This window comes from Falco peregrinus, chromosome 9, assembly GCF_023634155.1.
Source record: "Falco peregrinus isolate bFalPer1 chromosome 9, bFalPer1.pri, whole genome shotgun sequence".
NCBI classification, from domain to species: Eukaryota; Metazoa; Chordata; class Aves; order Falconiformes; family Falconidae; genus Falco; species Falco peregrinus.
This window is the reverse complement of record NC_073729.1, coordinates 19,383,089-19,397,937: the sequence shown is the minus strand read 5'-3', so window position 1 is coordinate 19,397,937 and position 14,849 is coordinate 19,383,089. Positions and strand designations below refer to the sequence as shown.

Here is a 14,849-nt window from a genome sequence, read left to right as displayed (position 1 = left end):
TTGCTGTTATCAGAGTAAAATATGTCTGCACAAGAGCCTACACTCGCTAAAATGTAGAGCAAATGCCTGTCCACGGCTGCAGAGAACTGTCATAAACCTCAGCGCTTGTGTTTTGTAGGAAGGGAATCAGCTCACGTGAAGTGTGTGATATAAAAAATAAATTTAACCCTAACAAAACAAAACCATACACCAGTTCTTCCTCTGGAATGAGGAGGAAAGGAAAAAAAAAGATGTACCCCTGGATTCTGGAAGCTGCCTTGCTTTCTGCCTAGGAAGGTACGTGTGTTTGGTGAAATGAAGAGCTGTAAGGACTTAAATTCAACAGGCAAACAGCTCTCAGATGGAACTTGAGTGGCACTGCCAGAAGTTCTCTCTGACCTTGCAGTGGTCCCGCTGAGCCGCAAAGGCCAGAATCCTTGTTTAGACTAGTCAGGAGAGCTATGGAGCATCTCTGCTCCGTAAGGAGCTCCAGTCCCCGGCCTCCAGGCTGGGCAATTCGTACGTATGAAGCAAGCTGGGCAAGTGGAGAGCTGCTTCAGCTAGGCAAGAGAAAACACTGAAGACAAGGAAGTCTTCAAAAATTCTCTAGAGACGTCCATCTCCCTAACTCAGGTTTCACTACTCTCAGTTTTGTCCATTGGGTAAAACTGCACAGACTGTGCTGGTGGCGAGGATGCTTCCATCTCATGTTCTGGCTATAGCTGTCGGGTTTGAGAGTAAAGGTCACTCCTCCCCTCTTTCCGTGGCTTGGTGAACCTTTAATTCGGACATGCAAGTAGAATGGTTTCAACAGACAAGAAGGGTACTTTGCCTCTTTTGTCAGGGCAGGGTTTTAATCTCTCTGATAAAAGAGGGAACGGCCGAAGCTGCTCTGGTGGCTGGGTACTGGTGCTCTAGTCAGGAAGATGCCATCAAAGTGCAAGTGCCTCACCATGTTTTGAAGGAAGACGGCTGGTCAGCTCGGTTCAGGAAGCTTTGAGAGTACTTACCGGATGGGTTGTGATGAACAAGGTGAGTAGAAGAAACATCACTTGTAGGCCAAGTGGGCCAGAAGTGTTCAGCAGTGTTGAAGTGCTTGGTCTTGCCCAGCAAGTGGCTTTTTTTCTGAATGCCCAGAGTCAGAATGTTCATTATCTGGATGTTTAATTTTGACAGTTCAGATACATTTGAGGTACCCCTGGGCTGGGATGATCTAGAAGTTAACAGTTTTGAAGAGAATAATGTGTCTAAGTTCCACTTTAGTGCCTAAGACTTTGGAGACCCTTGTGTTTTCTCTGCCATATTGAAGAGGAAACATCTACAACAGGGGTCCTCAAACTGGGCTGGATATGGCCCCCCAGGGTCCTCAATCCGGCCCCTGGTATTTACAGAAACCCCCGCCGGGGGTTGGGGGGGTAACCAAGCAGCCGCAGATGACTGCCTGCCACTTCATCCGCACGCCGGCCCCCTGGTTAAAAAGTTTGAGGACCCCTGATCTGCAACACCATGAACCAAGTGCTTGACTCACCAGGAAAAATAACACCTGTGGACTGATTCCCAGTCCTGAAGGGTAAGGGCGAAGGGGGGCTGACTCAACAGAAGCAGGTGTGGGTGCTCTGAGTTTGCTAGAGGTTCTCCAGGTGTATGACAGCCCGAGAAATAAGCTGCATGACTTCTTCAGCTTCTGTGAGTTTATAGTCCACAGCGGCAGATTACCCTGATTACTTCCAATAATGCAATTTTACAACAAGAGTCAAATGCAAGTCCAAACCCCCTTTCAGGTGCTCTGAACATGCATCGAGATACACCTTTCTGGAACAACCCCAGCCCCAAATTTGCCATGTGGTGGAAGCCCTTTGGCTTCACGGCTCAGCCTTAAAAATCATGGAACCTGAAGGTTGTGGAATAGCCACGGGGTGGCACTCGGGCATCAGGAGCGAAGGACATCCCAGCCTCCCTGGGGACCCAAGCGGGAGGGTTTAAGGGCTCTGCCCCTGCGATTATCCAACTATCTGTTTGCTTAAAGGAAGTGAATATGAAATTAATGCACAGCTCAAAGCAACTTTGGGCTGATGTGAGAATGGGACTCCTAAAGGTCACTGACCAAAGCGTTATGTCCCCATGTCACCCTCCGTAAAAGGTAAGAACAACCTGCCTGCGAGCAGGAATAGCTTGTTGGGCTTTTTGCTTTGGGGTCTTTGAGTTCAGCCTAAACACTAGGAAATGCAAGGTGTGCTGATTGTCTAGGTCTGGTTTAATAATAAAAATTCATTCTCTCAGAAGATCTCTGTGGTGGGTCAGGCAGAATGAGGTAGGGGACACTCATTAATCTGCTGTTGGTAATTGTTCAAAGCCAAGTGACTGCTAAAATGGCAGTTCTGGAGTTGTGTGCCTTACATGCTCGTTTTCTGCCACAGTTGTAGCAGGTTAGGCAATGAAATATTTGAATTACACAGTGTAAGGAGAGATTTAATGGACAGGATAATTGGTAAACAAAACCCAGAACTGTAGCAAAGCTTCTTTAGGGATAAAGAAGAAGCATTTACATCCAAGGTGAAGCCTGTTAATCTTCAGCCCCTCCATGGGATTTGGATGTTTGGAGAGGATATAGTTCCCAAAGATGTTCAAAGAGGGACAAATTCATCAGGTTTTGCATGGGGTCTTACAAAGTGCAGCCTGAGGTTCGTAAGGCTATGAAGGTTATTCAGTTAAGTGGAGCATCACTGGGCAAAGAAGTGGCTCTGGTACAGAGTAAATTACTATTTTTCAAATCAGGGAGGAACATTTTCAGCAATGGGATAGCTGGAATTATGAAAATGTTAGGGCAACATTAAAAGAGCTGAGGGTGATGGGGCAGCTGGCAGAGGAAAATGCTGTCGTTTTCCCCTTCCCAACACCCACTTATTTTGACTTGTTAATGATCTGGATTTCCAATCCTTGCCCAACCCATGTGTGTGTTTTCTCCCATTATCCTGAATTCCTGAAGAGGTGAACTGTGGTGTCCAGAGAATTTTGTCCATGTTTGGAAAAGAAGGAGAACTTCTGGTGACTGTAGATCTCTACAGGATAAATGATGGATGCAGCTGAGCCGCTTGAAAACAGGATGATTTGTTGCTTCCCAAAGTAAGTTCTTTTATAAGGAATATAAAGAGATTTCTTAACAGGTCAGGCATAGAAGACTGATGTATTACTGCAATGCTACTTATGGGTGGAGAAAGAAAGAAGATTACGTTGCACTGGAAGAGAGTTAATTGACCTGAACATGGTTTCTGGGCGATTTACATCTGCTACAGAGACTAATCTTAAATGTTCAGAAAATGGTGAGGAACCTCTATAAAGAAAGTTTTGAAACAGCAATAAAAAAATAATGCACCGATGACTGCTTATATTAAAGGCTAATTATGATGGTGTCCTTTAGGGAAAATAGTTTGCTTCTGTGAGAAGTGGCAGTTTTGTAGAGCTGGAGGATAAAATGACACAATTCTTTCATTTATTTTTTAGGGAAAATTAGCTATAAATATACCACAATAAGCAAAATATCATCTAACAGTGCAAATTTAATCAATGGATTAAATCAATGGATTTGTGTAAAGACAAGAGTCTTTAAAATATCAAATTTATGCCTGACACCTCCCATAGGTGTTCTAGGAATACTGTGGAGACATACTCAGTCGTGGTGATAACTGCCCTTCCATTTTGGTCACTGGAGGCTTTGTTTCGCGGGTTCTGTGATGCCACGGGAGCAAATGTGTGATGCTTGCCAGTCAGCGACTGTTCAAGTCTTGTTGAGATGGGAAAACTGAGAAATGTCTCGCATGTTGAATGCAAAGCAACATTTGGTGCCCAGAGGCAAAGGAAGGTGAAGTGGGCTCACTAATATAGTGGAAGCTGTTGGCCATTCCCGAAGGGCTGACCAATCCATAGTAGTCTACCTTGTCTTTGGTCACAAGACCAGCTTGGCTTTTTGATTTTTGCAGCTAATAGTTTGCACTCTTGCAATGTTGGTGATTATATATATATATATCTTTATATACACGTTTGTTACTTTTTTTTTTTTTTTTCTGAGAGGCCAGTCCTGCATGCTTACAAAGAGTGCATGTTTTCTCTTCAGTTTTCTCGAACAAATTAAATTTCCCTGCTTGTTTACCAGCAGTTTTCTTCACTGAGTCATCCATCCCAAGAAACGATGTCTCTCTGCATCCTCTGAACCAGGGTCCCCATGTCTTTGAACGCTAGCTGAGTCCTGAAAGCCTGCAGGGGCAGGGATCTGTAGGCTTTGTGGGCAACGTCTTCCCACACTTCATTATCCTTGTAGGGAAAACTTTTGCCAGGGCATTCCTTGTTTCATTTTATTAACTGCTGCTCTCCTCATGCTGGCTCAAGCTGCAGGAAAGGGAGCAAGGTTTTGTCCCCAGTGACAGACACAGGCTCTGGTAAAAGGCACGTGGAGGTAACTGAAGCCACCCTGCCTACTCGGAGTGTTCCCACCTGGCTTATCACTGAAATACAAAATCCTGTTTCTCCTACAAGGTAGAATAATAAGAACAAACCTGTGCCAGTGGGTATCAAACTCAATGCAAGGAGAACCAGCCACTGTTGAGAAATTTAATCTATCTTGCTTTTCTGGCCCTTCCTAATTGTCGCTGAAATAATTAAGAGAACAGAATGGAAAAAGACATGGAAGTCATCATGTACTGTCTGTTGCACATGAGCTCCCAGCTGAATGATGCTTTCTGAAATGCCTAAAAGAAGACCTGTAGGTACAAAGCCTGAAAAGGGCAGGAATAGAGAAGAGTTCCTACATTCTGTATATATATGTCTGCTATCAGGGAATTTTATTCAGGTGTCATGTCTGCAATACAAAACTACTGTTGAAGAGTAAAAGAGGATACAGGGAAGAGCTGCAGGAAAAACTAAGAGCTGAGGAAAGCTCCTTACTGTAGAAGAATAAAATGGCCAGAGCTCCCTGAGCCCAATGAAAGAAGAGGCAGTAACTTGATCATGAGAAATTTTATAGCAGATAGTACTGCAATCTATCAGTGATAAAGAGATACTCAGCAGCTGAAATGTGAATCAGTACCAGTTCAAGCTATACAGAAGGTGCAAATTGCTAGTACCAAGGTTAATAAGCCCAGCGTTCAGTATAGCAGGAGCAGTGATAGATTGTCCACCAAGGACAATATCACAATGCAAGAACAACTTACTTTTCTAGGAGACAATTCCTTGTAAACTGTAGCTGTTGTTTGCTTTGACTCAGAAAGAGGTCAGGGCAGTCCTGTGGGCAGTGTTATCATAATTAGGTCACCTCCTGCATAATAGACCTTTTGGGATGAACACGAGTGCTTCTAAAACAATTGTTTAGATGCGTAGCCAGATAGAATGATAACTTCTTTTGGCAACAAAAGATGCAGATGTCCTAACAAGTAAGTCTGAATTCCTTTCCAGAATAATCTCAGAATCAGTTATGAAAAAAAACACAAGATGAAGTAATAAGTGCTGGATGTTGCCCAGGTGAAAGAAAAGGCAAACGAACATGCTGCCAGTGAGCGCAGGTTATGTCTTGGTCAGTTTGAGGTTCTCTTTGTTTTATTCCCTCTTCTTCCCTCATCCAAAGGGAAGACCAGAAACCTGGCTTTGAAACTAGAAAGCTACAAATATTTCCGTCTTGAGCAAATACTCCAGAGTTACCAAAATAGAGGAACAAATAAGGGGAAAAGGCCTGCTGGAGTCCAATTCAGATTCCAGAGCAGACTGGAGTAGCTGGTTCATGTTATGGTCTATGTCTTACAGACAACTTCTAATTCTTGAAGAAAACTTTCCTTCTGAGAGAAGAACAACATCACTTTAACAAAAATAGTCACCACCCATAACTGCTGAGAGGCAGAACATGTCAAGGCAGGGATAGACTAGGAGAGATTCCTAAACTTTGTGTCATTAGATGCAAGACTAGAGGCAGAACATGTGGAAATTTTCTTCTGAAAACAAATAAGAGAATTTGCAAAATTGCCAAAGTTGTATCCGAGCAATAGGACTCATCAGGATTCTTTTCTATCTTAGTCCAAGATTTTTGTATGGGAGGAACTGAAGCCACGGCGTACCCCAGCCTGTTGTACCTATCAGTGAGGACCTTGCTGGAGAGAACCGGGATGACGTCTGGCCCAGAAGCAGGAGTTGGGACTTCCTGGATTACGGAGGGAAAGCAGGATTGCTTGGGCAATGCCCCAGCCCTCAAAGGCTGTCTTAGGAGGAGTAAAGTTCTTACCCATGCTTCTGAAGCAGAAGTAAGGCTCACGCTGGCTCAGAGCATTTGCTGTAGAATCAACCGTACTTGGGAAGTTGACTACCCGACAGGTGGATCTTCTAGTCTAGGGTTAGATGGGATCGGGCATCATGCCTTCTTGACTAAAACGGCCAGCGGCTGAACCTCTTGTCATAAGACAGACCTACACGTCCCACATACAAACCTAAAAAGCCACACACCTACGCCGTGCTGCCTCAAATTATAGGGCAGTGACGAAGCCTTAGTTTCTCCAGGGATGAGGAGGTCTGCACTGTTTGGTTTACTGCGTGTGGCGTGCTACCCCAGGAGACCACACAAGTTATGGGAAACCTGGATGGAGAAAGTGGAAGTAAATGGACACTGGACAGACCCTGCTCCTGCAAAAGGGAGCACCTGATGGTCTGAAGCATGGTCACTAGGTGCCCAGACAAGGCTTGCCCAATAACACATTTGACTGCCCAGGTACAAAAGCTCCTGATAGTCATTCTAGGAGGAAGTGTCACACAGAGGTAGGATGCCATGTGGTTTTCAAAATGCAAAGAGAATTTAACCGCAGTTGTTGGAGACATGTCCAGAACTATAACCAATTGGATGTTGCCTAAAAACCGTCCCAACAAAGAAAAGCTGTAGTTAACAAGAGCTCAGGGACAAATGCAAAGAACTCCAGAAATAGGACAGGAATGGGGAGTAACTTCTGTGTATTAACTCCAAACCAGAGAGTTACAAAGTTGCTCACAAGGATTATAGGTATTTGCCTGATGCTTGGGCATTTTTCTTCTGCTTGACCCTTTTCCTTTATCAACCACTCATTCATGCGCAGGTCTGGAGTATCCTTTGCCCCTGGAATGAGCCACTATCAAGACTAGCCTGATTGCTGCAGACCTGCTTCAGTGTATCTTAGGTCTAGATGATTTTTCTGGCCCACTCTGTGCTGTGCCAGTTTATCTCCAGTGGATTAAGTGGTAAGTGCAGACATTTACGTGATGTAGGATTGTGCTGGTTTTGGCTGGGGTAGAGTTAATTTTCTGCGTAGTAGTTGGTCTGGGGCTGTGTTTGGGGTTTGTGCTGAGAGCAGTGTTGATGCCACAGGGGTGTTTTGATTATTGCTGAGCAGTGCTTACACAGGGTCAAGGTTTCTTCTGCTCCTCACCCCACCGCACCAGCGAGCGGGCTAGGGGGTGCAAGAAGCTGGGAGGGGGCACAGCTGGGACAGCTGACCCCAGCTGATCCAGGGGATATTCCATAGCATATGACATCATGCTCAGCATATAAAGCTGGGGGAGGAAGAAGGAATCTTGTGAGTGATGGCGCTTGTCTTCCCAAGTCCCCATCCCACCTGCTGGAGCCCGGCTGCCCTGGGATGGCCGAGCACTGCCTGCCCGTGGGAAGCCGTGGAGGAATTCTTCGCTTTGCCTTGCCTGTGTGTGTCTTTTGCTTTACTTATTAGGCTGTCTTTATCTCAATCTGCAAGTTTTCTCACTTTTACTATTCCGATTCTCTCTGCCACCCTGATGCAGGGGGAGGGTGCGAGCGGCTGCCAGGGGCTGAGTTACCAGCTGGGGTTAAACTGCGACAGGGATAAAAATGTTGCTGCAATAAGTGCTAGATCAACAGTCACGTACTGGCTTTCTGGAAATCTGGAAAACTGCGTGAAGTGGCTGTGCAAGGAGACTCTTAGTCACAAAAGCAGCCATGCAGAATAGCTCTGGGCATGTGTACTAGCTCCCAGATGCATACGACACTGGTTTTGGCAGGTGCGTGGGTAGCTGTTGCAGAACACTGAGTATGGTGTAAATTTAATGATTTCTCAATAGTTTCTCTGACTGTGGCTTTCACTATCTATCTGGGCTTTTTCCATGCAACTCTGAAATTTGTTTGGTGACCTGGATAATGCAGACAGAGGCAGCGTCTGCTTTCAGATTGGGGAAGGACTCATTTGAGGCTTTTCAGTGTAGTGTAACATCGGTGGACATTACAGGACACTCTGGGTGGGATCTGATGCGAAGTAAATTCAGACATGAGATACTGTGCACACTGTTAATATGGAGGGCAATTATCTCAGGGTTCCCAAACTGAATCTGGTGAAGTAACAGCAGCAGTTTGGTGGGTGCTGGCACCCACAGTGTGTGTTTACAGCGAAAGTCACAGTTGCTGCCTCTGTGTGTATAGGCAGTGACATCCCATGTTCGTTCACCCCAATATGCTCCTGGCTCTGTATCCTCCAGCAACTTGTAGGCCAGAACCTAAACCCACGATTTTATCTACTCCTTTTCAGGTAGCTGCTATATTTACAAGTCTGAATATAGAGCAATGGGAAGGTTTTTTGTACTTTCAGCCAGCTATGGAGTAACTTGAATTTTTTTGCTTGTCTATAAAAAACTCACATATGCAGAAATTTGCAACAACTATTACATATTTTATTACCGCTGTTCCAAGTACTGAACACAATTTATGTAAGGCTCTACACATATTCCATGCTAGAACATGAGCACATGGTAAGTGTGGACACTTGTGAACTTTTATTTAGAGCAAGATAAAGAGTTACAAAATGCAGCATGACAGCACAGTAGAAATTATTCCTCCCATTCTTTTATCACTGCCTTCTAATGAACACTAACACATTTCTCTTTTACCTAGGGTGGTTCAACTATTGCCACATATCAGGAACTTTTAAAGGGTTGTTTTGGGCTGGACTGATTAATTTGCAAGATGCTACATGATTTAAACGAATTAGAATTGCATAATTTGCTGTTCTGTGTCAGCCAGAAAGACTGCCCACTCCATGCAGGGCAAGGCAGGTGTCGCTGCTATGTGAGATTTCAGCTGTCTCCATCCAACTGGTTTTGGACTACTGTTAATTCATTGGGAAACACGAGGAAGACAAAACCCAAGACTCTGCATTTGCCACTTTGTTTGTGGTCTGAGGCTGGCACAGAGCGTGCTAAGAAAAATAATTGTAAGCTGAGAAGCTTCATCATCACTTACAGCATAAATACCCTGTAAACTCCATTCCAGAGTCCCTTAAGGACAAACTCTTCAAAATAAAACTCTTCTATATAAATTAAATGGTACCTTTCTCCTGATGCAGAGGCTTCTCAGCTAATCTCTGCTTTGATCAGCTCCTGCAGAGGCTTCCTGCATTGCCACCTGCTTGGGAGGCAGGGAACACAGTCATAAGTTCACCTCACCCTGCTGAGGTACCTTGGTCAAGAACGTGGTGTGGCTTTCTTATCTTTCTGTCCTTCCTGACTTTGCAGCCTCAGCTGAGTCGTTCAGGCTCTCTCCGAACGGGGAGCTCATCACAGCCACCACTTCTCTTTTAGCCACAGTACGTGAACTGGTAGCTGAGACCTAGAACTTGTTAGGTTTCAGGCAGGGACCGGGCATCACTGCAGACAATATTTGTGGTTGTAAATACAATAAATTTATAAACATAAAGTTTGGGGTAAGGTATAAAACTCGTGATTTGGTATTTAACCCAGTATTGCATTACAAAGGGATAGGATAGAAACCTAATGAGGACAGCCTATACTACATCTGCCTGCTGCTTGTACCTTCCTCAAAAGCACCCAGGGCTAGTAATTTTGTATTTAAGAAAAAATCAACAAGACTAAGGGAATCCTAAACCTCAAGTCGGGCAATATTTCGTATATGTGGGGTTAGTTTTTTCTGGGTCACCTGCAAAATTGACGTGACTTCATAGGAAACATAGCATTGCCTTCTCTTTGCTATTTATTGCAGCTGAGAACTCTTACCTCTTTACTGCGTAGCAGATCCTCTCTGAACGTCAGAGATATTTAAACTTTGGCTCTGCAAGACCAATATTTAAGCAAGGTTCATTTTGTAAACAGTGCCATGAAACAGAAATTAATTAGAAACTCCTAATCTACAGCTAAACCTGGTGTTAACAGTTGTAGTAGTTGTTGTTGTTATTATTATTCCCAACCCCAAAATATTTTAATGTCTGTTGTTGAGTTATGAGTGAATTACTTGAACAGTAAGATGACGGAATGACTGGAGGACACAGGAAAGTGAAAACAACTGTATTGTTGATGCAAGCTAAATTAAGTGGAGATAAACAATGTTTTCTTAATGCGATCTTTCTTTACTCTGTGGTATTTTGATCAACAATGCTTTTAGTTAAGAAAAACACATGAATTTAGCGTGCCAGGGTCAATGCAGACTATTTCAAAGACCTAGAACAACCTGAAGTTTGAAGATCTCCCTTTAAGGGCACCAGGAGCTACCTTGTGGAGAGATTGCAGACCCTGGAGCATTCTGCTCCTTCCACTGTGTGAGCCTACGAGGTGGCTCTGTGCCTCGGAGGCAGGAATTACAATTAAGTAAGAGATGGTAGTAAACTATACTTTAATAGCAGCTTCTGGCTCTCCACACAGGCTCTTTTACAGCTTTACATTTAGCTCTGTATGACATTATGAAACTCCACTGTATGGTAAACGCAGGATTTCCTGACACTAATGACTGATTACAGGATTACGGGACGCCGACAGTGCTTCATTTTGCTAAGAAGGGCTCTTCTTGTACGTGTAAGAATATTCCCTGCTGAGGAGCTGCCCACAGCCTTCCCCAGATCTCTCCTGGCTAATCCCCACATTGACTCCGCAGCCTGGAAGCAAGTTAACAGCTTACCTCATCCAGTTGCTAATGCTCTGTGAAGGTGCTCACTTAATAGTCCTTTCTGTCATTTTGCCATCTCATTTAACTGAATTACAGATACTCCCCCTAATTTTTTTTCTATTTATGCATATTTGTGTTCAGTGAAGTAGTCTACAGCTCTCCCGAGTAGTCAGACCTTCCAAAGGCAATTGGAAAGGGCAAGAAGGAACAGGGCTTTTATTCAAGGGTGTGTCGAAGTGTCTGGTGTGAACGTGGAAAAGGAGGGAGCTACGGCAGGGTGTGTTTGGGCAGGGGGAGCCGGCCAGCCCCGGCAGCGCAGGGAGTGGCTGCAGCAGGGCTGTATAACGGGCAGGCTGGGAGGGTTCGCTGCCTGCACACGGCGCTGCAAAGCTTAGACTAGCGAACCTCCCTGCCGACTGCACTCCAGCCGGTACAGATGGCTCCACAGACTGGCTCCACTGTAAAGGAGACGCGACCTGTTTCAGCCTTTCCACAGCTCTTCACCTGGGAGGAGATCAGAATCCACAATGGCCGCGGTCAAGGGCAGGAGCAATGGCTGGTGATTGACAGGAAGGTTTATGATGTCAGCAGGTTTTCCAAACAACATCCTGGAGGCAGCCGAGTTATTAGCCACTATGCCGGGCAAGATGCTACGGTAAGATCTAGGAGGACGGTGGAAGAAGGTGGTTCTGTTGTCAGGGCAGGACGGCGTGGTGGGACTCCAGTGGAGTGCTCGTGGTAGAGGCTGGTGCTGTGCTTGGTCAGGGAATGTGGTGGACACATCTGTGCCATCCATAAAAATGCCCTTCTGGTTACCTGTGAGGTCAGAGTTGTCCGCTATGCAGATTGTAAAGCTCTGTGTAGGTTCATTACACCTTGCTGTAAACAAAGCAATACCCATGCAGGTTCTCTTGCTACAAGGCGTGATTGGGCAAGCTGTCCTCCTGCTGCCTGAAAAGCGTCTCTGTTGCAGCAGTGAGAAAGGGAAGAGGGTCAGGAGCATGATGCGCAGTGCGTGTCTTTACTTTAAAGGCTGCTCTTTCAGTGTCAGATGGATGTGAGCAGTGATAAGCAAATGATAACCAAAGATAGAAGTGTTGGTAGATAGACAAGTAAGAGGTAATATCAAACCTAAAGTAATCCTGGGGGCAGTGAGGCAGGAAAGTGGATACTCAAGGAAGAGACGCTGTTTTGTGCAGGTAAATGGAGGAGAATTGAGGCCTGAGCAAAAAGTCTATTTCAGATAAGGGGGAGGAAGAAATAAAATACAGGAAAAATGACTGAGAAAGCAGCAGAATGACATTTGGCTGCAGAAGATGAGAAAAAATTCTACAGATATTCACTATTTGAAAGTAGATTTACCAGAAATTTCCTGCAAAATTCTTTGATTTAGAAGATTTCTCTAAAACACTTTGTTGCTTGTTGGCAGAAATAATAAATCCTAAGCAGATCCCACTGTTTGCTGAACGTAGACACTGAATTGCTGAACAGTCAGAAATGTGCACATTAGAAACATGACCAGGATTAGGGCATAGGCTTGTGATGTGGGTGACCCAGATTTAATTCTTGTCACAACAAGACTTCTTGACTTCAAGAAAGTTGCTTAGCCTGTCTCATTCCTCAGGTTTTGGTTGGTAAAATGGGATAGCACTTCCTAACTCACAGAAGTTATTTTCAGATGAGTTATTTTTCACATTCCTTTCACCCTACTTGAAACTGAGACAGGAAAATACTGAGTGTTCTCAAAAGAAGGAGAAGATGGTTTCCAAGTCTTGTTGGTTTTATTCTTCAGCTCAGTGGTGGATGCAGCCCTGTTTTAAAGAGAGAGTGGCACCTGTGTAACACAGTGTGAGGCTGCCAGTGCCCTGCACGGGGAGCCAGCTGGAGAGGGGACACATCCTGCCCACCAGCCGCCACCAGCTCTCCCACCAACCTGTTACTGTCCCAGTAATTCTGTCCCAGGAAACCTTCTGTGTGTGCTAATTCACTAAAGTGATTATAAATCACTATATAATGCACTGATCTGAAATCTAAGGGGGATTTAAGCATGCTGAAAGTCTGCCTGGTTTTTTTGGCTTTTTTAACGAAAACCGTGCTTTTAATTGAAGATGAAGGTGCTGATTTGAATGCAGCACAGCTGTTTCAGAGGCTGCTTTGTGCCGTGCTGCAATGAGCTTACTGCAGTGATAGAGACAAACAGCGAGGCTGCCACTCTTAAGAGCATCAGACCAGCCTTACCGTGCAGCCCAGGGGTCCCCGAGCCTGGTGCCACCTCCTGCTCTTCCTATTAGCGACCTTTTACAAAAGGAGTTGGGGAATACCGAATGCATGGAATGATTTGTCCCCAAGCTATCTTCTCCCAGCTTCTGCAGCCACCAGCGCAAGGATTTGCATTTAGATTATGGTGCTTTATAGACACCCAGGGGTTTTAACCGCAGCGAATTTGTTGGTATGAATGAGTTTAAAGCACGGCCTTTGATCTTAGTTGTATTTATTATTACCATAATATTACAATCTGCTTTTCCTCATTGTTACTTATGTACATTTTAAAGCTACTTCCTGGTAATTTCATTAATGTGTTATGAAAACAGTGAATACATTTTCCATCATTTTCTCAATGCTACTTATGGTTTTGACAGCTTGTTACCTCTTTTCCAAGGCAGCCTTCCAGTATGAAAGCTGCTCCAGAGCTCTCTGCATCTTTTCTTGCTACCTATAGTTCACTACATCCCTCTGAAGGCAGGAGGACTAGGACTATGTGCAGTAGTCAAGGCTGTGGGTACAATGTGCGTTTATGTTGCGTCATAACAGCATTCTGCTATCTTGCTCTTGATTCTTTTTCTGCCAATCTTTATCATTCTTTTTGCTTTTAAAATGCTACTGTGTTCATATATTCTGAGAAACACACACTTACAGAAAACCAGGACTGGAAGGTGTCCCAAAAGATCATGTGGTGCATGACTTTGCCTAAAGCCAGGATCCAGGATTTTTTTCCAAGTACTCTTGACTACTCTAGATCCCTTAACTGTATATATATGGTGAGAATTATCTTCCTCTAGAGCTCATAATTATACATATATATATATATATATTGAAAATTTTCTTCCTCTGCGTGGATTACTTTTAAAATATAGACAATACACATTGCAGAACATTACGCTGATGCCAGACGTTGGAAGTTAGGTGTGTTGCAGATGATAGCCCTTAAAATTAATCTCTTGTAAGATGATAATCAGGTCCTAAGAGTAGGGAGGAGAAAGGAGAGGTTGCAGGGCGGAAAGGCTTGCGTTTCTGTGATAAGAATCTGATACTGATGTTGTACATAGGAAATTCTGCTTAAAAGGACTCTGGCTCCTGTTCTTAAGCTGCAGTATAGATACTTACAGCCTGATTCAGCTCTTGAATTCCTGACAAGAGCAAGCTACGTATAAATGTATAAAAACTGTAGGACGAGGGGTACTGAATCATGAAGGAAATATTTCCCTGGTCCTCTGGGTCTGGACAGAGTCGCTCATTTGTCACTGCGACAAAGGGCCACTAGCTATCTCCAGAAAGCTCTGTCCAAAGTCACCTTGTGCCAACTTCTAAAGTACTCAGAGCCAGACCGACTCTGAACAAGAGGCTCCAGAGGGATGTTGGACCCACGGGCACAAGGGAAGTCCCCTGCCCTCTTCCAGGGGCTGGATCCTGACCAGATGTGCAGAATTTTTTTTGTGTCACGATCACCCGCATTTTTTTCAGAGCCAAAATCAGCAAGTACCTGGCTGCTCAGACACTGAGGGTTCTGTTATATCTGCTCTTTCTGGAAGACAGAGCATGGTCAGCTTCTTTACCGTTCTTCTGGAAAACTCCCCGAGGACATGAGCTGAAGAAGAGTTTTGGTTGATGTGGAATTTCATCCTTTATTCCATAGTTTCTATTTGATTTTGAAACTGGTATTTCAAATGGTCCT

At 44.4% G+C, this 14,849-nt stretch overlaps 1 protein-coding gene across 1 annotated transcript in view; it reads left to right on the top strand.

The window, feature by feature from the left end:
* Nucleotides 1–10,319: 10,319 nt before the first annotated feature.
* Nucleotides 10,320–14,849, top strand: part of LOC106112851 (acyl-CoA (8-3)-desaturase-like) — a 48,041-nt gene continuing 43,511 nt past the window's right edge. The window contains 1 exon segment of the mRNA XM_027795339.2: nucleotides 10,320–11,552. Within this exon segment, the coding sequence (XP_027651140.1) occupies nucleotides 11,334–11,552 (219 nt within the window). The 5' untranslated portion in view covers nucleotides 10,320–11,333.